Here is a 22798-nt window from a genome sequence, read left to right as displayed (position 1 = left end):
GCTGGGAACTGTTTTGCCTTAGGCCTCCCTTTCATTTTTAAGAAAACTGTGAATCTACAGTAAATCACAGTCGTGTGGTTTACTGACACAGCGAGCAACTGTAGAAGAAAGTGTGATGTCAAATCGCTCTGTAAGAGAATATTTTATTTCCTGGTGAAATGGAGCAGTTATGATGCCAGTGTGACCTTCCCACCTCTCAAATGAAGCCATTAGCTGGGCCCAACCACAGAGACTGAGAGAAAAGGAGTGTGTTCACCCTAACAAACACTGTGTGCTTTAGAGGTTTCATTTCATCAGAAATTCTCCAACCCACACACACACACACACATATACATGCACACACAGGGGGGAGCCCAGCTAAGACTCACAGCAGGGTCTCATAGCACAGTGTAGAGGGTGGCTGGTTGTGAATGCTGGCTGAAATTTCATTTCAGCTGTTGTGTAGTACTGTAAGAGAAGCATGATTGCATAGCAGGGGTGTATGGTCAGGAAGCAAGCTATAATTATTCCCCCTACCTGAGCTTAGCCTTCTCAGCAGTGAAGCTGATGGAAGTGAAAGCCAATTTGGCAGCCTGCGTCTTACCTGAGTGATGCTGAGCTGTTCTTAAAAGAGAAGGGAGGTCTAAGAGTAGACAGATATGTTTTTGATCTTCAGGAGCTAGCGTAGCATTGTTGTTTTTCTTGTCTTGCAGAAAATTCTGGATCAGGTCCTGCAAAGATAAATCGGACACCGGCGAATGGGGATACTTCACTGACCACTTACTGCATCTTCAAGCTTAACACTTTGCAATAATAATTACTGTATAACTCCTTTAATTTCTTACTTAAGTCATGCTACATGTATGTCATTTGATGTTGTATTTTGCATCCTGTAACCAGAAAAAAACGATATTGCAGATATTGTCACCAGGCTTTTATTAGTTGAGGATAATGTATTTTGGCTATTATCTGTTACTGATATGATTCAATCTGACACTAAACAGAGATGCCAGATTATTATTAAATAGGCAATTTTGTAAAAGTAGTCTGCAGGTGGAAATTGCATGAAGTGAAATCTGTGTGAGATCAATTGTGTGCAAACAATAACAAAGCCCACACACCCCACCTACCACCGACAATTGCTCATTACCGACAAATGTGATGAGTTTGTCAGTTGTCAGGTCTTTTTTGCTGGTCAAATAAACATGCAGCAGTCAAACAACACAGACATAATCATCTAAATTGAGCAGTTTCGTTCCTGATGGTTTTCTTCATTGGATATATCTTTTTCCACAAATGTCGCTCAAGGGCTGCAAAATAAACTGAATGTATCCCTCGGACATTCTGCGTTAAAGTTATTTTACAGGAAGTCAAGCCTTGGTGCTTTAACCAGAAAACCTTGGCTGTCATTGTTACTGTACAGTAGGTGTTCATAAAGCAGGAGAGGGAGGCTACGTTTCGTCATTGACTTCACATGTGCCTGGAGGCCTGTGGAACCTCCCATCCGGAACAGTGGAATTTCAAGCTAATCGAACTCAGGAGACTTGCAGCACCCGTGAAAGGGGCCTTTGTCACACAGCTCCAAACCAAAGATGACATTGTAATAAGAGAGGAGACTCCTGAGCACAGCCTGGGACCGCAGACCACATATACCTTGTAAAGGTGACTGACAACTCTGTGGCATTTAAACAGTGCCTGCTGGGATGAGGAGAGAAGACGGGAAGGACATGTGCTGCAGGAAAAACACAGTATATTCAAAGAGTAAATTCTTTGGTGAGTCAGTTGCTTTGGAGTAAATGCAAAATGTTACGTTAAATGTTTAATAAAGGTTAAATTTGCTTACTGCTGTATTTCATTCTCCACTAGGATTAAAGTGATTAATTAAGGCCCTTAGGTGCAGTAAACAGCATCAATAACTACTGACTTTACTCCTGCCTGTGTTGTCAGGTCAGCAAAGCCATTTTGCAAAAGCAATGCGCATGGGAGAAATGTCCTCCTGCCATGTAGACTGGTTCCAGTTGATGAACACATACTGACAGGCAGTCGTATAAGAGGAGACGAGTGCTTGTCAGTCAGCCCGTCTCTCTCTGAGGCATCATGTGTCTGTATGTCACAGCGTTATCTCCGCAGAATGTGTACTATGTGCTCTGAGGCCCTTCAGCTGGCTTCCCAATGGCTTTGACTGACTCAACAGCCCTGAGGGGTAAGACTGATATGGCAGGCTTAGAAAGAAGTGAGCTTACAGTGCTAAATGTGTATGTGCATGTAAAGCCACTCATTACAAGCGTTTAGTCATTAGGCATATCCCTAGCAGGCATACTATTTGAAAATCTAGCCTCAATGACATCATGTGTTTTTATATTTAGGTGTATTAAGGCGTTAAAGCCATCAAAGAATCTCAGGCTGAACAATAGGTAGTCATTTAAAAAGGCAAAACTAGACCTAACGCAGACATAACTCCAGTCAGCTCAGGCAAAGCGATGAAATTCTTCCTCTTTCTCCCTTGCTCTCAGTTTTTCTTTTTCTTTTTCAGTTTGTAACCTCAGTGGAAATGTGAAGTGAAATGACGCCTGCGCAGAGATACATCTGTGACTTTTTTGCCTGCAGCACACTCACTAAAAAAGATTAGGCTAAAACACACCAGGTAGCCTGTGCAGAACACAGATGGGGCCTGATTTATGGCGGTTTGTGTGCCTGGGCACAGAGACGGAGTGAAACAGGAAGAGGAGATGATAGGTGACTCATATTTTTTAATATAGATTGTTCTGAGAAATTGAATCATGCTAGTTCGGTCAAGGTCTTACATTTATTCCATCAGTCATTACAATTATAAGTTGTGCAGATAGCTAGGTCTATGGTTTAATGCCACATTATTTCAAATCTTACTTCAAAGTTTGCCACGCAAAAAAAAGACAGAAAACTTATAGGAGCAAATCAGGGCACAACAGGTTTAAAAGGCTTAGTGTTTTAAAAATGTCAGCTCAGAAACCACATGAGTCTGCATTCAAAGATTTTCTTCTACACAACTCATCACAGAATTTCTCACGATCATTTCCAACAAATTACATCCCAAGCGATGCTGTGGTAAAACTCGCTAACCTCCCTTGGGCTCTGCCCTTTTCAGAGCTGAGTTCTGTATCTCACTTGTGTGTATCTCAGCCGCTCTATCATCACATGCTTGAGAAAGTCAGAAAAAAGCCAGTCATCCTAATTCACCCTGGACCCGCTAGATGAAAGAAGACATTTGTCTGTGTTTCAAGGATGAGTAGGAGGACTAAGACTAAATAAGCAAGATCAATATTTGTTGTGTTCATGGAATTAACTGGTTTAAATCTGTCTGCAATTATTTGTCGCTGACATATAAAGAAATGTTTAAATGTGCAGATTACTTCCATGCAGAAGCGGTTGGAGAAAAGCCACATTTGTGTATCCTGGTAACATGCTCTGAGAAATATACAGAAATTCAAACACACTGATCTGGTTTTTATGTTTCCTGTTAAGTTGTGAGAAGCCAGCAAAAGAGAGCTTGAAGATTAATAAGAGGAAGATATGCACAGTAGGTTACATTATATTCTCTGCAAAATCTTTTCTTTACAGCCTACGCACATTCCTTCTCAGAAGCAGACTGTTCAAGACAAGGCTGTCTGATTTCTTTAGACTTGTAACTCAATTCATTAATTTCACAATTTTATGTAAATTCACATTTTTTTATTTATTATAAACTTTCATATATTTTTTTTCTCCTTATTCGTTTGCTGCTCTAGTTATATTTTTTCCTGAATAACATGTTTTGTCATTGTAAGGCTGGCCATATGTCAATATGTTTTTTTCCCTTTAAATTCACCTACTCTTTGTTGACAACAAGCTAATTAACTATCACAGACACATAAAGGGCAAAAAAAAGAAAGAAAAACTATAACTAACCAGCATCCCCCCCTGCAGAGTTCAGGGGGAAAATCTATGCATTCATTGATTTACATTATCCACTCGAATGTTCTCTGAACAGAAAGCGCAAAAACGTATATGATACTGCTATTAGTAAATACATTTGCTTATACAGACCAATCCCAGTCCACCAGTAAAACTAACATTGTGTGAGAGAATAGTGCAAACTGCATTAATAAATAATATGTACACTATAAATCTAAGAAAAACAGCTGCATGAAATACTACAGAAGTGTGTGTACAATCATGTGCCTGAAAGCTGTTTTCACCTGTCAAAATACGCAGTTATTATACAGTGCTATATATCGCCGATTTTTATAAAAGATTATGCTAATATAATTATTTTTTATATTTTTAATCTCCAGGTTTCACAAGTGGCTATTGCTGCTTAAGAAAAAAATGTCCTTGAATGTCCAGAATAGACTTAGTTGAATGAATATGATTTTTATGGGCGAAAATATCAGATAATTTCAGTGGGCTGGCAGCAAACTCATTAAAATTGTTAATGATTGGTTTTTGGGGTGAACTCGTTTCGGTTTCTATTGTGAAAAAGTTCAAGAACCACTGGTCAGTGGATTAGGTTTGACTCCGTTATAGGTAAAGGGAAACAAAGAACGACAGCGGTCTTAAACGCAGATAGACTTTAGGACCCAGAGGCGTGTGAAGAGCACATGGCAAACTGTAGCTGCTCTGGGTCTAGAGGGGATGGCAAGTCCGCTTCACTATACTCTCCAACAGTCTCCTCTCATTCTGTCTGTGCTGTCGCTTTCTAACACCCTCCTCACATCAGCAACACCCTTTCCCAGAAACATTTAGCTAACACTTGCCGCTTATCTCTCGTTTCCCCCCTCACCGTTGTCCACCATATGTTTGGTGTTGCATGGAAAAGTTTCTGAGAGCTTCTTTCTTGGAGTGATAGCCTGCCGCATCTTGTTGGGAGTCTGGGTGGTGAAGTCTGTTTTCCTCCCTTTTCTTTTTCCCTCACACTCACTGTGAACTGCTTTGACCCGTATCTCCATCCTGTCACCAGTGTTGAAGCATCTGGTGGTAGCTACGTTAATAACGCAGTCTGACCGGAGCGCTTTTCCTCATTTCACCCTACCGAACCCGGGCATGATGCGAACCTGGAGGCGGCGGAAGAACTTTGGCTTGCTGATCCTCGCTCTCCGAGTCTGGTGCCTGTCCACGGCAGCAAAACATGCTGACAGCATGGTTTACAACATAGAGAGGGGTGAGTGGATATCTTTATTGTGAATATCAGTGCTATCACTCAGCGGGCTCATTGTCATGTACAGCTGCAGATGCTCAGCCACAGTCTGGTAACGTGATTTTCAGTGTTTGCACATTTTATTTATTTCTCTCTTTACAAAAAAAGCCGTTTCCTAGTCTCAAGCTGCGCATTTTACACATAGGCTGGGCAGAAAGGAAATTGGTTTTTTTAACATCAGTTTTCGTACTCAGATGGAAAAACAATAAAAGGAAGTCAGACTGCTGCGGATGAACAGATAGTTTGACATCCAGGAGGATGCAGCTTCATCTTTAGCCTGTAAACATAAACCCAAACAGGATGTCTCCTGAATGAATCAGCCACTGATTATGGGGTAGTCTGTGTATGGGATTGAGCACGTGACACAGTACAAATTTGTGCGTGTGGATGTGTGGATGTAATAAGAGAAAAGGAAAAGGAACAAAATTAAATGCCACCCACTGTTAAACGTAAGGAGCTATTCAAATATAGATATTTTTGAGGTGATCAAGCATGCTGAAGTGATAAATAAGAAAATACAGGCCATATAAGGTTAAAAGTGCACTACTGAAACAATACGACATGCTACCATCACAGCTGGAGCAGCTAATACAGATGTACAGTGCCAACAAGTCAATAATAAGCTTTCATGAAAGAGAAGTAGAAAGATTCAGCTCATGAGTTGTTTGCTGTCCACATCAGCCAGCTGTCGGATCATTAAAGCTGCCACACACTGGGTTAGTTAAAACAGAAATGCAGAGAGTAAAACAGTTGTAATGGGTTGCGTGAGCGTTGAACTAGGGCAGGCTCTTTTGTGGCAGCAGTCAGATACAGTAATGTTGGATATTGACTTCAGCCTCTATGTGAAACGTTTGTCACAGTCTCCCCCCACCTTGGTGGGGGCTCTTGCTACAGCGCTTTTAGTCATACTACAGTTTGTTCGAATGGAGGCAGAGAGGGGGTTTTTTGTAGCAGACTCTTTTCATGTTCTCCCAAAATTGGGATAGACTAGGATAGACTTGGTCTATCCTATTAAAAATTATGATATAAACGTGCACAACACAATTTTTGACTTCTGAATTTTTAATTAATTTTGTTATTTATGGTGGTAAAAAGAAGACCAGATGTGCTGTAGTCATGTTCTCCATCCAGTAGCTGTAAAAGTTATGTCTATTCTCAGATTGGTAGCAAAAAAAAGGAAATAGTGTGAAGGTGTTATACAGCTACAAAGTCCAGAAAGGAAGGATTTAGAAAGGACTGGTTGGGTTGACAAAATATTGACCTTTGACATGGGATACTGATGTTTGCTTCCCACTTCCTAACAGTCACATGAATCTCTTTTAACCAGTGCCTCCCCACGTTAAATGATTATTTTGTTTTCTTTTTTTGTAAAGAAATGTTGTCCTGTTTTGTTGTTCTTATGTGGAAATAACAAATTACGTAGGCGTGCACTGTAAGTAAAAGATTGTCACATTGGCCGGACACAAAAATCATGTCATAAATATCCATTTAGTCAAAATGGTTTGGCTTAACAGTGGCCTAAATCCATCATAACTGGATACTTGACTTAAGCCAGATTTGTGATGAGCCCTGCCAGAATCGGTCAAACTTATGCCAGTGCAGTGATTTCACACTTCTCCAGTGCTAGCCTTAGTGTTGCTGCTGACTGAAACTGACTCAATCCTTTTCTGTACCCCCCGGAAAAAAAAAAACTCTGCGGCTAGTACCTCTGTTGCCAAATCTGGCAGTCCTATATGGATCAGATCAGCACTGACTGACATTCGGCCTTCCTGTGCCAACACTCAGCTGCAATCAGCAACCTGGACAGAGTTCAGAAACTGTTGTGTTGTCATTTAGTGAAATAAGTGATGCATTAGATAATGAGGACATTCTCTGTAGTGGTTTTGAAAGTGCCTGAGCGAGCATGTCCAAGGCTTTGAAGCCAGTAATAATGCATATTTGAAGACATGTGCTACAAATAAAATAGTAATATTCACCAAAAAGTAGCGAAAAAGTGTCAAAAACTTTACATTTAAGTTCCGCAGATTAAAATTAATCTGTTTAAAGGTTTTGTGCTATGAATGCAGTCTTTCATCGTACTGTATAATCATTTGCTTTGTCATACTCCCATCCCCTCTGATTAAAACTTTGACTGACAGCTCAGGAAGTGATTAGAATAGTAACATATTTCATGTTTAAGCTGGGAGATCAGCTTCTTTGTGAAAGTAGCTGTAATTAAATTTTGGTTGCACAGTGTTTAACAAGCCTACAAAGCAAAACTCAGGTTATCAGTAGTTGACTCAGCCTTCTGCTTGTTAGCCTTCAGAAAGCTTGTTTATATTTATGACTGGAATATTGAGTATGTTTGAATAACCATTTGTGTTTTCTTGTGTGAAGTGCTACGGCCCTTCAGGGCTCAGTTGTCTTCTGAACTTTTATAGCAAAAATAAAATAAAAGTCCCATAAGGGCGAGAATCAAGCAGGCCGTGTTTGTAAATCTTTGATGAATCGTTCTGTCTATTGCTTTCTCTCTCTGCCTGACTTTCTTTGTCTCTCGTCTGCATATCAACTGGTTTTCTAAGGGTCTTTTTTTTCCCCTTTTTTCCGGGTGGAGGAAACTCAATAAATAATTAGAGACAGAACCAAATGACCTGGATTAGATTTGAGGATATCAGCTGGTCAGACTGACTGCAGCTTCAGACAGAATTAATTAGAAAGATTAAAATGTCTGTTTTGTCTAAACAAACAGACAGCGGGGAGAATAAAACCTACCCCGAGTGCCCTGAAACACACAATAATGTATGCACAGTCTCCTTGGTCTCCGAGGAGCATCGGTCACCTTTCAGCACAGTTTCCTGGGAAGTAGCTCTAGCCCATTCTCCAGTCTGTGGTGGAATGCTGACTATCGTCTGTGTGGGGAAAAAATCAACAGGTTTCTGTAAAATCCATTTAGGAAATAACCTCATCCTGGTCTGTCTCTCAAGCCCCTCCATAAGCTGTCACTTGACATTTTGAGGACAGGCTGGCATTGATCTTTTGGCCGCGAGGGAAGGCCACGCACAGTTAGAGTTGTCTCCCTCTGTTAAGCATCATTGGTCATTATAGCCATCAGTGTGATTTAGCTTCCTCCTGCTCTGCCTGTGGATGCTACAGATACATAATAGATATGCTGATGTCATGCGAAGGCAACTTAACACAGCGGTACACAAAAAACAGCAGTCACAAGCGACTCGGAATCGAATATGTATACATGGAATAATTCCTGATTTTATTAAGAAAGAACAGGGTGGAAAAAAAAAGAGAATATGTTAGCGATGTATTGTGAAACTGTGAGAAATCTGGGTGTTAGACAGCATCAGAGCTACAGACCACCACCTAAAGAGCTCTGACAAACAGCAGTCAGTCATGTGTGTGATGGATAAGAGTGGGTGCATTTCTCTCCAGTCTGCATTATCCTTTAGAGAACCAAAAAAAAAGACACTGAGACAGGTGAGAAAGCAGTCAGTCACCTACATTTACCGCAGTGATTGGATGTGTCAGACCGCCTGTGATGCTTACATATTTTAGTGGGACACTTTCCCCTGCACTGAAGGAAAAAATCTTTATAGTGGAGCAAAGAGAGGAAGAAAGGAATACTGAATAGGTGCAAAATAGGATGGGAACATGGAGTCGCTCCTGTCACCACTGTGAACAGCGAGCTGTTATTTATGCTAGAATGCAGAAGAATGACAGATTTCTGAGAAGTTTAAACATGCAGTCGTCTCTGCTCGCGTCCATAATGAATGCGTGGCTGGCTGGAAGTGTAGCACAAATGGGAAGTGTACAAAAGAGCTAGTGAACATATGATTTCTTGAGAGCAGCGGTTCCTTGTTTGTTTCTTTTCCTTTGACCAACCATCCCTCTGAAGAAATATTAGGTTTCACTCAGATGAGAGAAGCATGGAAGTGGACTGATGCAACAACATGATTCAGGTTTGAGACTCACGCAGCTGCACAGCAGGCTGAACCATCAGGTTGCCCTACATCAATAATTTCACAACAGAAAGGTCACCACACCTCCATGTCAGCCTGTTTACCTTGAGATGTTGGTTATTGGATCCAGTCATGCTCTTCAGCCAATAGCCGTTATATCCTGAAGCTTTTCATGGAAGGAATTGAAGGTGTTTTGAGAGAATAGTATATGAAGAACACTTTTTTTTTTAGAGACATGTGAAGCAGAATTGGCTCTGCTTTCTCCACAGAATTTGGGACCTCTTGATCTTTGTCTTATTGGAGTGCCCATACTTGAATTTCCTTCCTTCAAGAACACAAAAGGTTTTGCTGAGTGTTTTGTTTTTGTTTTGTTTTTGGTAAAAATTTAGCACACGTTGAATCACTGATTACATAATTGCATATTCTGAATGAATACAATCATTCAGTCCTTTCCACACATAGAGTGGGCTGCTTAGGTATATTAATGGCCACCCAAATATGCACTGTGAAATGTCTGAAATGTTATTTTTTTTAATAATCTGAAAGAATTGCATGTTAGACCTGTGATGTTAGGCCTAATGTGTAGCTTGCCTTTCATCTTATAGAAGCTAGGAAAGGCTCCAATTGCCCCATTAGCTGGATAACAGGGTAAAAAAAATGCATGTGTCATAAGATTAACGCTACATAGAAAGTTATTTTCGGCTGCTTCCTTGTCACAAGTGGTCGTCAGAGCAGGTTTCTCTTCATGTTTGTTTTGGGATTTTACACCAGATTTTTGACACAATCGGGAAAACTGGAAACTGAGAGGGATAGCATCCTTGCTCTTATTTTGAAAGGCTGAAATGGCTGCTAAGGAGTTAGCCTTAGCCTTATGTTGCTCAGTCATCGTATTTGTCAGAGCCCCAAAAATATAGCTATAGATAGCAGCTATTTGCTGGTATATGTGGTACCATATATATGCCGTTTATGACAGCCAATAAAGGAAAATTAAAAAATGTCGAAGACACAGAAGAAATAGAATTTAACTTGTTATAGACATTATATACTATACTACAGTCTCACTGAAGCGGTGCTTGGAGATTAAAGTCAGGAGATCACCAGAATCAGTAGAATCGCTCTCTGGTTACTATTAATCATTTCAGGAGTTGTAGACAGGAATAGGGTCAGTGATTAAGGAACTGACCGACTGACCAATTGACTAAGATTATCATTGTAATAACAAGCTGCTAGCATTACTGATATTTTGTTAAACCTTGTCTCCCCTGCTGATGGCTTTTGGGTGACCCAGGATGTGTGATAAGTTCCAGTTAATCCCTAAATCCCCCGAGCTGAAATCCCTATAGCTCTGAGACATAATGCCCAAATCTGTGCAAGACAAGACGGGAATTGGCTATTCCACTGTTGCTCCCACAGGATGTGAATAAGACACACGAGTAAATCTCACTAAACCACGCTGAGAAATCTTGTATTACCATCATTTCACTCTGAGCCAGTGATTGCTCGATCAGAACAATAATGATGTGTGTTTGGAATGGATCTAGGAGGTAACACATCCAGGATTAACACCTTCAGCACTAATTACACCAGTTTGTTATCACAGGAAGAGTGTGCAATGTGGGAACAGATAGTAGGCACTGTTGAATTGTTGGTAATGAGGTAACATTGTAGTTATCTATCCCTGCAAAAGACCCTGGGACACTTTAGAGTGGTCTCTTTCACTGTGTCTAAAAAGCTCATAATGCTTTTCCTCTTTGTTACATTTTAAGCCCATTTATTTTTTCCCTTAGAAATCATAGAAGAAAAATTGCAGGGCTGAAAAACTAGTCAGTCTTACTCAGAGTGCTGGGTAAATCTTTTGATGCATTGTTTAAACAGAAATTTGTTGGGGGTTTTTTCTCCTGTAAAAAGAACATCAGTGCTTTATTTTGATCTCAAAGAATTTTTTGTTTGTTTTTTTGAAGTCTTTTTTTTTTTAAACCAGTGCTCGAGGCATGGCTCTAGTTACAGCAATGCTGGCTTGTCCTTTCATTATTTATTTGGTCCACTGGTTTGGTTCAGAATAAACTATTTCAACAACTTTCTGATTGTAGTTCCGTGGCGGTTTTCATGGCTCCTGAGGTTACATCCTGCTGATACAACCTCTAGGCAGTTTTTTTTTATAATGTTATAATAAAAAATTTTATAATGGTACCATGAGGTTGACATTTTTAGTTTTATGTAAAATGTCATGACAGCATTTTAATTTATTGGCATGACCTGTGGTCCAGACATCCATGCTGCTCAAAAGAACAAGTGATGCAATCGCTTTTTACTTTTACACCAAGAGCTGTCAGAGTGTTCCAGTGGAATATATCACCAACCGCATCGACTTATATATCCAAGATGGATTGGATTATGACTAAAAGTACTTGCTAAAGTAAGGACAGTCCTGCCTGTCTCAGCTGTATGCTGTACTTTGCGCAGCAGCAAGATCCTGGGTTCAAAGCCACCCATAGTGAGATTGCCCACAAAAAATCCTTGTTGGCCATGCTGTGGGTTAGCCCATGCAGGCCCCATAGTACTTTTACCTCACAGGCCCACATGAAGGCCCCTATTTTTGTGAGCAACCTCTTCTGGGCTTGCCCATAGAAAACCCATATAGGGCTCCTAAAAGCCTGACTTTTGTCTGACCTGTGTGGTCAAACCCACTCAGATTTCCCTGTCTGCACAGCCCCACCGTTCATCTACACCACCCACTGTGGGTCTGCACAGGAGTATTTGCTGCAAAACTGTTTGCAATAAGAAAACACTATACAGGGAAGTGGAAAAAGCAGCTGATTTAAAACCTCGGTAAATTGGAAGTTAGACTGGATCTTATTGATATACTGCAAAAGAACTCAAATGAAAATATTAGACTGTTAGGGAGAGTGCTTGATAGACAAATACATGTTTGTATATCAAGGATATATCTCCAGTCCAAGTCTGGGAGGAACGACAAATCCACTGTGCGTTACACTGTTAAAGGCATCCAGTGTAAAAATCTGCCAAATCCAAAATGTGGTGCTACCTGCTGCGGTGACCCATTGTGAATGGGCAGCTTACTGTGGGCCCCAGTACTGGCGTGAAATGCAGTGGCACATGTAGGCCCTGCACTGCTGGGCCCGGGTGGGGTCCCAGTAGTGTGTGTGTGTGTGTGTGTGTGTGTGTGTGTGTGTGTGTGTGTGTGTGTGTGTGTGTGTGTGTGTGTGTGTGTGTGTGTGTGTAAAGACATTTTTATTTACTAAATACTAAGATAAGATAAGATAAGATAAAACTTTATTAATCCCTCGGGTGGGTTCCTCTGGGAAATTCGGGGGATTAATAAAGTTTTATCTTATCTTATCTTAGTATTTACTACTATAACTTATTACATTTTCTTCAAGATAAAAGTGTAATTTCTAGGAAGGCGTTCATAGTTTGCTTTTGAACATTGCAAATGTGTGGAAATTATGCTGTAGCTTCAGCTTTCTTGTTTAATGCACTTCCATTCTGGGACAATGTGAACTAATGTTGAGCAAGCAGGCCAGTTATACTGCTCAAGATAAAACACCAAATTGAAATATACATTTGTACATTAATCTCTATAAGAGAAGCCTGTCTGTTCACCGAGTGACTTATTTTCCATTGAAAGTCTTTTCTTTGAAGTTGCTTCCACCATCAAACATTAATTCATATGCAGGAAAGTATCTAGCACCTCCGAGAGCTACAGCGCTCCTTTTTTTTTAAACAATGCCATTACTACTTTTGAATGTCTTTTATTAGTCTACGAACATAATATTGAAGTAGGAACTGTAAAATGCTCCCTTTGATGTGTTAAAAAGAAATGCGTTGTAAAAGGAAATAAAAGCTGTAGTGCTGAGTTCTGCAATAAGTCTTACTGAATAAGCTGTAATATGGTAGACGGTCACAAAGATATATTGATGTTATTATATTTTTCTGAGAAACTTCTGATTAAATAAGTGCTAGCACAACCTCACTTTTTAATGTGTTTCTTTATATTGAGACCTATTATTGTGTATAGCGGCCTCATCCACCATTTTTTATAAAGCACTTTCTTTCTAGGCAAGCAATTATATATTTAGAAATCAGCAAATACTATTAAGTCCGGAAACATAGAAACACTGGGTCAAAGACCCAGTACTATGACACTGTGGCTCTCTAAGGGGAGTTACTTTTGGCTGTGCATGGTAACTTCACACCTGTTTTCCAAACTCATTGTGATGACAGGACCATAAGACGTTACAACGTCTGGCCAAGAAATTGTCTCACACATGAAACTCTGTAAAACCATCTGGTTTAATTCCTTTCACATTCCCCTGATCTCCAGTCCACTCAGCTAAACTAAGCTAACTATCTGCTGGTTATAGCTTCATATTTAACAAAGATGAGATTGATATTGATGCCTTCCTCTAACTCTAAGGAAGAAAGGAACTACTTTAGTACTTGTGTAAATGTACATGCGTGATAGAGATGAAAAATACATAATAAAAAATGAAAAATATCCCTCTTTGAAAGCTTATAATGTGTAATGTACAAAGGTGGAAATGGCCTCGGTATTTCATTCAGAGAAACACTTCTTTATTTGATTTCATATCAGTTAAGGATGAAAAAAGCCAGCCTGCCTACACTTATAACAACGCTCATCTCACGCTCACGCAGGGATTTTAGTTTGGGTCAATGTCTTACCATTTTGTAATCAATAAGGAAAGTCAATACAGTAATCACTCCCAGAAATGGTTCTGGATCAGATCCAGATTTCCATCAAATCCAATTGTAACAGTTGAACTCACCTATGCTGTGTGTTTCTTATCAGCGTTTTGGCAGTTGTCCCTGTGTATGCGCTGGGTACCGTCATTTTCCTTTTTCAAGCTAAAAGCCTCTTCAGTGATTCACTGTTGGCCAAGATTCACCTTTCTGAGGGCATTTACAGATGATTGGAGGCTTAGAGGGTTGGTTTTGCAGCCGCTGTGCAGATATTGACCAATAAATCTTCACCATTATCAAATCCATAATCAGAGTTCTTATCCTTTGATCAGCTGGCATTAAAGGTCTCTTCTCTGTGTTGAGAAATAACTGAAGTCATGTCTTCAGGCTTTGTTGTGTTTCCTTGATTTTATTTTTAACTCTGCTCAAAGAGTTCCTGCTTGATGACTTTTTCTCTTTGTGTCACGTTGTCTGAAATATTTCGCAGCTCTTCACTTTGTGATTCTTCTGTTTGCATAATAATGACTATTTTTACAGCTTTTTACTATACAACATATAATATATATAATAAACAACCTAATAATAAGTTGATTTGCAGTGAATTATTTATAGAAGACTCTTACTAAGAAGCTGTGGCTACTGTACCTTAAAGATAAAGATGGTTGTACCAAATATTGACTTTCAAGCGTGTTAGAATTGTATAAACTCTTTTTTAGGTAAAAAGGCAAACACAGCCTTATTTCCTGTTTTCCCAGCAAAACATAAAGACGTTAAGTTACACTTAGTTTGTATGCATATGTTGTTTGACGCTAATCTGATTGCAGAAGGTCTCTCAAGTCCCGCTGTGGTGTTCATCTTCTCTTGTGTTTCCTTGAACATTTTGCTTATAGATTGCTAAATGTCCTTCATCCTGCTGAACACGTCATAGACACCTCAGCTTCACTACTGGAACTTCAACATTATGCACTCCACACTGTATATAAATGCCACTTGTTTTGCACATATTCAACTCTGTATATTTTATATATTTTATTATTATTATTATTATTATTTTATTTTATTTTTTTACTATTTAATTTGTAAAAATGTGTATACACACACACACACACACACACACACACACACACACACACACACACACACACACACACACACACGTAGGAAAATATTTAGTATACACATCCAGAAATGCATACACTATTATATATTGTACATATATTTATTAGTTTCAGGTTGGCCATTCTTGTATTTTGCTCGTTTGTGTTGTTGTGTTTGCACATCTCTGTTGCTTGTGGGGCTCGCACACAAGAATTTCACTCGCATGTGCTGTGCCAGTGTGCCTGCACATGTGATGTGACAATAAAAAGTGATTTGATTTGATTTGATTTGATTCATAAACTCGTTTTGACCTTATGTTTTGTATTCTCTTATCCATCTCACTAGAGGGACCCTATAATAAAATTGCTTGTTGATCAGATACAAAAGCAGCCAGACATATGCATTTTTCAAAAGGTAATCCATGCTGCTTTGGCTGCTTTGCTTAAATCCCTCCACAATATAAACACCTTTCTCAATCAAAAAGATAAATGGACAAAAAGATGTGAAAGTTATCAGAGAAGCCTTTTGTTGCAGCAGGTAAAATACCAAGTCTATGTAATGAGGTAGAGTTTTTCCCAGAGTCCAGCAGCCTCTTGGATTTGACTGCAGTAATTGTGGCTCATTTTGTTTGTTTATGTTTTTGGCTGTTTCACTGCCCTGCTGAGAAAAGTGGACATCGGCCTCTGTTTGAATTCCCATTTCCTACCAGTAATACTCAGCTGTGCAGAATATGAAATAGTGGCAGAAAGAAAAATATATTTGTTAGATCATCAAAACAGAGTTGTCTTTAAAAGAAATCTGGGTTATGAGGCTATTTAAAGAGAGCTTGGGGGAAAGATGATCTTGGCTGCAAAACAGAACTTGTGTTTTTCATGTGTGACCCACAGATAATTCTGCCTTGTGTCCAATATGGGGGTACAACTGTGGTTGGCTTAGCAGTCATGGAGCTCTCAGAAAACATACGGGATTAACCCAGTTTTAGTGTGAATTTAAAAGGTTCCCAAAGAGGATAAAACCCGTGAGAATGATGATGAATGTCATATTTCTCTGCTGTTTGAAGTGAACTTTCTTTTAAGTTTGCTTTGGCAGATGTTGCAAACTGAAGCCTAGCACACACAAAATGCTACAAAAACTCATTAATTCACATATTAAAGGGGTCACTGTACTTCAAACAAAGCGCTTACCAGAACATCAAACGGCATCTAAACCCCCCCGAATTAGGGAGGCTACGTCCAACATTGAGTGAGCACGCTTACTTTACCCAGAGACTGGCCATGTGTGTGGAGGAGAGAAAATGGGCAGGATTAGATTTCACAAAACTCCCTTTGTCTCTTTTTGTGTAGAGACAAATGTAACGAGATGGATGCCTTCAAGGAAAGATTTTCCGTATGTTGCTCTTTATGATGGCAAGCTCGTTAGAATGTGGCTTTACAGAAGAATTAGAAATACTTAGATGTGGGCTGAAAACACATTGTACTAACTAGTTTGTTTTGAGCTCACCCAGGCTTGAAGTCTCCACTCCAAACTGATATTGTTTAAGGATCGCAAACTCATTTAGTGTCAGAGAGCTCTAAATGATTTGTGAGGGACCCTGGTGGAAGTGATGAAGTCTTTAATTAACAAGACGTCTGCCTGGCTTTCCTTTTATAGCTCTTTTTTAATGGCACTCCAGCCGCAGCCTGTGGTCTCAGTCATGCTGCTCCGTCTGTCTAACGTGGTTTTCGTGCACCACTAAAACCAACAAACTACCATCGGCATATGTTCAAATATCCCATTAAATGTAGGAGGTCCCTTTTATGCCCTTATTAGCTTATTATGTACTGTGGCTAAGTTGAGAGTGTGGGCCACGCTGAGAACACAGACAAGCCGCCGTCACAGACAGTTTGAAGTTGTATGAAGCGTAGTCACGGTGGCACAGGAGTCAGTCTTCAAAGACAAGAATTGTCACCCTTTGAAGAGACAAACGTACCTGAAAATCAAAACACCTCCAGGCGGGAGGAGGAGCAACAAAATATGTGGGATTGTAGCATTTCTGCTCAGTGTACTGCTGAACTCTTGTTGCACTGTGTATAATGTTACACATGCACATGCAGACACGTGGATGCTTTACTGCAAATCTCCAAGGATTAGAGAATATGCCGAGACTTTAGATGTATAGTAAATAGAGGCGGTGCACTCACTCTCAGTTTTACTTTGTTGATAGCGGGAGCGTGAAACCTCAAACAGCCTCTCCCCTCCCCTTTTAACACTCTCTATTCAATCCTCTATGGGTTTGTAACATTTATTGGGCTACACAGGAATCCTGCTGGGCTAGCAACAGCACAGACATGCTCTGTAAGGCCGTTAGGGACAGCCAAGTCTTCTGTGGAGCTGAGAGAGACACTGAGAGAGCAGAGGGAATTGTGACTGATTCCCACATTTTGCTCCAAGCATTGATATGGTTTACTATACTTCATCTTATTCTATACACAGTAGGTTTCTTTCTGTCCCAAAAGAGCAATCTTTTAAAAACTAATTAGCTTAACCAGTTTCTTACTTTGGTAATTTAGCTCTATTACAAGTTTGGAAGAGGAGTAAAATGATATGTGGAAAAGAGGAGGAAACAGCACAGTATGGTGCTCGTTCCTGAACTACTATACAAAGTTGGACAGGAAGAAAGATAAAGGTATATATATATGTATATATATATATATATATATATATATATATATATATATATATATATATATAAGAAATGGGAAAGACAATTTCATCCTACCTTTTTTAGAAAAAAAACCCCATTCCCATCTGGGGAAATATTGCAGAAGAAGAGTTATAAACTGCGTGAGAGCATCTATTATTGATGCTCTGTCTGTGGCTGTGGTCTTGTTGCAAGGGTCCTTTGGGGGATAGCATATCTACTCGCAGGAACAGGAGTGAGCTTTTACTCTTTCTCTGCAGCACCGACCACAGTCTTTAATAGTGTTCTGCTCTGCTGTGTGTCTGAGCCTTCCAAGCTTTTGTTGCATTAATGGTGTCCTTGAATTATTGAGGATATTACACAGCAGCTTTGACCCACATTTCTGACCCCTTTGTTTGCAATCTGTATTGTTTGTAGCTTGATGCTAAATTTCAAGCTAATCTGTGCTGATGATCTTTTCACAGGAAGTAGTCCAGACAAGGCCGAACAGAGCGGGGAGGCAACCAGGCCGCAAACTTACGAGACCGCCATACCTCTGTTGCTGAAGGGCAAAGAGCGCAGACCTCTCAGCCAACTCACATCTGGGGTAAATACTCTCAAAACCATTTAGCAGAAATAGCTTATTGGTAATAAGCTGACTCAGCCAGATACTGAACTAATGTCAGTGTGCTTTTCAGAGTGCAGCCAAGTATAGATGTCTGGCTTTTTGTTTAACATAACCACAGTATATGATTCCTTCCTCTGTTGCCTCCATCTGTTGCCTGTCTATTTAATTTCTTTTGGTAGAGAAGTCCCCTCTTTTGCTATGTTTTCCCTCCATGTCATGCCCCTTTTTGTAGTTCTTCTCCTTCCATGCTATCGGCTTTGTTTTGAACATGTCCTCATTTCTTTGTTAAATATGAGCTTGCCACACACTAGACACTACATATTGTGAACTTATTGCTAAAAGCTCTGTAACAGCTTGTAAAGAGTGTCATTTCGTTCATGTACTACACATTATAAGCTAGATTAAAAGATATATACAAATCATCCCTCTCTGGTTTCTCTAAACATGCCTTCTCAGGCTATGAAACCCTGTCTGTTCCACTTACTACAGCTGGAAAGGGAAATGTTTGAAATTTGGCATCTCTACCGCAACTTAAGGAAACTTTCCAGAGGAGGGAAATGTGTAGGTATTCAGAACTCCCTGAGCAATCAAACACTTTTCCTCGTGCAGGGAAGTCACCATCTGAACGATTTGTTTTGTTTAGGATTTTTTTCCCAGCGTTATGTGCCTGCCTCACAGTCAGTCATCACAAAAATGTCACATACTGTGGGGAAGTGAAACTACGTTTTATAGCCTTAATCATTTTGAGCTACATTAGCCATATTTTTCTATCACCTACTGTGCTGATATAAGGCATTTTTGTTAAGGCGAGACAATAGTTAAAGCAGCCTGCTGTCCCATATTAAACTTACTACAAGGGTAACTTGTGATTGTCTTATCAGAGACTGCAGTAAAAGTCACAACACAGAGGCAGATTTATGCACACACTGGTCATTTTGTTGGGTATACTTCGCTGTTCCTATTGTCTTCAGTCGTGCCTAAATTCTTCATGGCACAAATTAAACAAGGTGTTGGAAACATTGATCATTTCATCAGAGATTTTGGTCATTATTGACATCATAGCATCACACTCTGCCCTAGATTTATCAGCCTTGTTGTAAATTCCTCTTCCATCACCTCATAGTGATGCTCTTGTGGATTTAGAGCTGATGACTGTGCAGGCCGTTTGACTGCACTGGATTCACTGTCATGATCAAGAAACCAGTTTGAGATGATTTGAGCTTTGTGATGTGGTGTGTTGTCCTGCTAGAAGCAGCAATATTCAAGGAAGCTGTGGCATTTAAGCAGCTCAGCTGGTACTGAGGGGCCGGAAGAGTGCCAGAAATATCTCCCACAAATCATGCAAACAGCAGCAGCCTGAACTGTTGATACAAGGCAGCATGGATCCATGCTTTCATGTTGCTCATACCAATGTCTGACCCCATCTTCTGAATGTTGTAGCAGAAATCTATTCATCAGACCAGGCAATATTTTCTAGTCTTTTATTGTTCAGGTTTTGGGAGCCGTTGTGCATTGTAGCCTTAGTTTCCTGTTCTTACCTGCAGGAGTCACAATACTTGTGGTCTTCTGTTGCTGTAGCCTATCTGAGAGATGTTATCTTACTGCTGGTAATAGTCCGCTGACATCTGCCATCAACAAGGCATTCTCACATTTTCACAGGCATCTTCAGGCTCTGCTTAGATGTATATTACATATTTGTATCGATACGCAGCTGAACAGGTGTAAAATGGTCAGCTACGGTATACCTGCCTTGTGTGCCAAGTAGAAGTTTTCTTGGAGCTGTAAAGTATTGCAGAATTATGACACATTTTCTTTGTTGCACAGTAGACATGACATGAATTGTCCACACACATACTTGCAGACACACAGCTTCAGACTGGCCAGCAGAGTATTTCCCCGAAGGCATCGGTCAGCTATCCTAAGAAATGTCACTGTGAAAGAGCACTCTGTTCATCTAAAATATCAGCTGATGAAATATAAATCCATTTCTGCTTAGTGTGAACATGTCTGACCCTTTTTCCTCTCTGCTAGCTTACGTTCATGAATCCTTTTTTACAAAACTGAGGCTCTAAAGCATGGAACTTCTTTGCCTCTGTTTTGCCTTAAGGACGATGCTAATTTTCAGAAAAGCATTAACTCACCTTAAAGCTATATTTTGGAAATTGACATTTTAATATTTGATAGAGGATTCAATTTTTAAATGACACTTGCAGCCATTCGTCATTAACACCAAACCACTCACGTCACGTAATCATTACAGCTGTTGCGACACTTTTTCTCTTCTAAAAAAATCAAACTTACGTTTTGGACCAAGTCTGAAATACTGTCAAAATACATTATTGCAGATTTTGTGTTTTTATACACCAGTGACAAAAAGTCCCATTTTAAGTGAGGCTTTATCAATTTATTGCAAACAAACCTTGTCAGAAGCAAAGAAGCAACATGTCATTGAGTGACATGTGGTTTCCCACACAACACCATTAATTAGTCCTCCTCCTTGTTCCATTATTCTTTTGCAAAACCTAAACCAATCCACTGTCAAAGCATCTTAACATTGTCTGTTTTTAGACACATCTTCATGCTGAAAAATACACTGTTTCCTGAGTTGTCTCAATATGCTGTGAAACATTAAACAGCAACAGTACAGTTTCCTCAGTAACAGTAACAAATCCCTTCACTATATTATTCATTGTAATTCTATTCAGTGGATTTGTTTCCATTAAAGGCTTAAGGATTGTCATGGTATAAATGGAAGTTGATTCCAGATTTGGGAAGTGAATGATGTGGAAGTTTTCTTCCTGTTCCTCTAGCACTATTGTGCCTTGCCCCATCCTGCTTTGTGCACGAAAACGTCAGCTGAACCGTCACGCACGTCCACAGACAGGATTGGTGATTTCTGGGCATGACCTCATATCTTTTTGTGTTTCAGAGATATCCTGCATCGCTGCAGCTGCTGGTGCCCGCAGAAGGTGAACAGCTGATCCTGTTGCTGGAGAAAAATGAGTGAGTTTTTTCTTATGACTCATTTTAATACTCACCGGGTGCGTTGAGTTAGAAGAAACTGCATGTTTAGTATGCTAATCACACACAGAGTCAATAGATAAACCATGCTCCTGACCATTGCTTCCTCGAGTTACATATGCAAGAGGACAAGACATTGTGTGGGTCTAGGATACGGTATAGTGTATTCAAGGAGGGAGAAAATAATATGTCCCCTTGTGATTGGATTCTTTTATGGTTCAGTCTCTTGGAAGGGCTAAGAGATGAAAGCTGATAAAGAATAAGGCAGCACAGAGCTCAGAGGACATGCTCGTCCTCCCCTTCTTTGCTTTTCAGCATCTCTCATCACTTCTCTCCCTTCCATACTGTGGAAAATAACGCTGTGAACTCTGGAACGAGGGGTGAGGATCATGTAGAGTTCATAAATATGTAAATATAGCCACACAAAGTCACGCTCAAACTGAAATACACTGAGAAGAAATATATATAGAGAGAGGCAAGAAGGATAGCTGTAAAGCCAAAAGAAAAACCAGGTTACATGTCCGGGGGAAATTTAGAATCTTACAAGAATGATTGCATTACCGATTCAGGTCTTGTGTCTGTCAATATTTGTTATTCAGACGGAGTGGAGACATAATATTTTACTCTGCTGCTTTGGGATACGGATATTGACATTGAATTGATAGACTTTGTTCAGAACTGGTGAGGCCCCTTGTCACTGCTAAGTCTCAGAACAAACTCAAATTGGACTTTCGAGATTCAAAATGCAGAGCTGTGTGCGAGACAGAAAATGAAAACCAATAACTGTTGTCGAAATTTAGAAATCAAATATCGATTCACATCTTTATTCTCCATTTTAAGGAGCGATTTCAGCAAGTGGTCTATTATGTGAGCAGATGAACAAATGAGTTAGCGTACATCCCCTAGGTACTCTGCCACTCCACGCTTCGATAATTCAAAACACTTGCAAAACAAACTAGAAATCAGCTCATGCTCCTCTCTAGAAGCTAAACGCTCCTTAGAAAAACACTGTCCCAACTAACCCTTCCGTTCCTTGCTCACCATGTGACCTCCTGTAACCTCAGCATCAGCTGTGAGTCATCCGTCACCGGCTGTCACCAGCCTGGAAGCAAGCTGCCTTTCCCATCCGGCGTGTCAGGCCAGATGTGTCCTCTGATATCGCTTCAGCAGTTCAGCCAGCTCAGAACAGGTGGTCTCTGACCTCTACGTGTGCCTGTTATGTCGAGGGCGCATCCGTTGAGTCTGGGGTAGGAGGAAAGATGAGGGCGCTTAGGACAAAAAGTATGTTTGTAGTTTAGTGAAGTCCTTGAGGTTTTTTAGCAATATTTAAGATTCAGACACATCGTCTCTGCTTCCGGCGTTTGGTGGAGGCAGACACAACATGCGCTTCTGAGGTGCTGTGCAAATTAACTTTTTTTTTTTTTACCCAAATCTGCATAGTGCTTGTCAGTACATATTTCTTCACCAGATAGTCATCAGAGGCCATAGGATTAGAAATAGGATTGAACTTTGCAGATATTTATTCTGTG

General features: G+C 40.1%; 2 protein-coding genes across 5 annotated transcripts in view; both read left to right on the top strand.

The window, feature by feature from the left end:
- The window catches only part of LOC146655500 (uncharacterized), a 16060-nt gene extending 14365 nt beyond the window's left edge, over positions 1 to 1695 (top strand). The window contains exon 6 of the mRNA XM_085428219.1: positions 693 to 1695. Within this exon, the coding sequence (XP_085284345.1) occupies positions 693 to 722 (30 nt within the window). The 3' untranslated portion in view covers positions 723 to 1695. The remainder of the gene's footprint in view (positions 1 to 692) is intronic.
- Positions 1696 to 4631: 2936 nt separating this feature from the next.
- adam12b (ADAM metallopeptidase domain 12b) overlaps positions 4632 to 22798 on the top strand; it is a 91627-nt gene continuing 73460 nt past the window's right edge. For all 4 annotated transcript variants that reach the window (XM_085427880.1, XM_085427879.1, XM_085427878.1 and 1 more), the window contains exons 1-3: positions 4632 to 5155; positions 18106 to 18227; positions 21178 to 21251. In XM_085427880.1, the coding sequence (XP_085284006.1) occupies positions 5038 to 5155; positions 18106 to 18227; positions 21178 to 21251 (314 nt within the window). In that variant the 5' untranslated portion in view covers positions 4632 to 5037. The remainder of the gene's footprint in view (positions 5156 to 18105; positions 18228 to 21177; positions 21252 to 22798) is intronic.

Source organism: Rhamphochromis longiceps, linkage group LG13 (genome assembly GCF_057381845.1).
Source record: "Rhamphochromis longiceps isolate RC_006_pf linkage group LG13, R_longiceps_female_GT1.1, whole genome shotgun sequence".
Classification (NCBI taxonomy): Eukaryota; Metazoa; Chordata; class Actinopteri; order Cichliformes; family Cichlidae; genus Rhamphochromis; species Rhamphochromis longiceps.
Note: the sequence above shows the minus strand (reverse complement) of the source record. Positions and strands in the feature narration are given on the sequence as shown.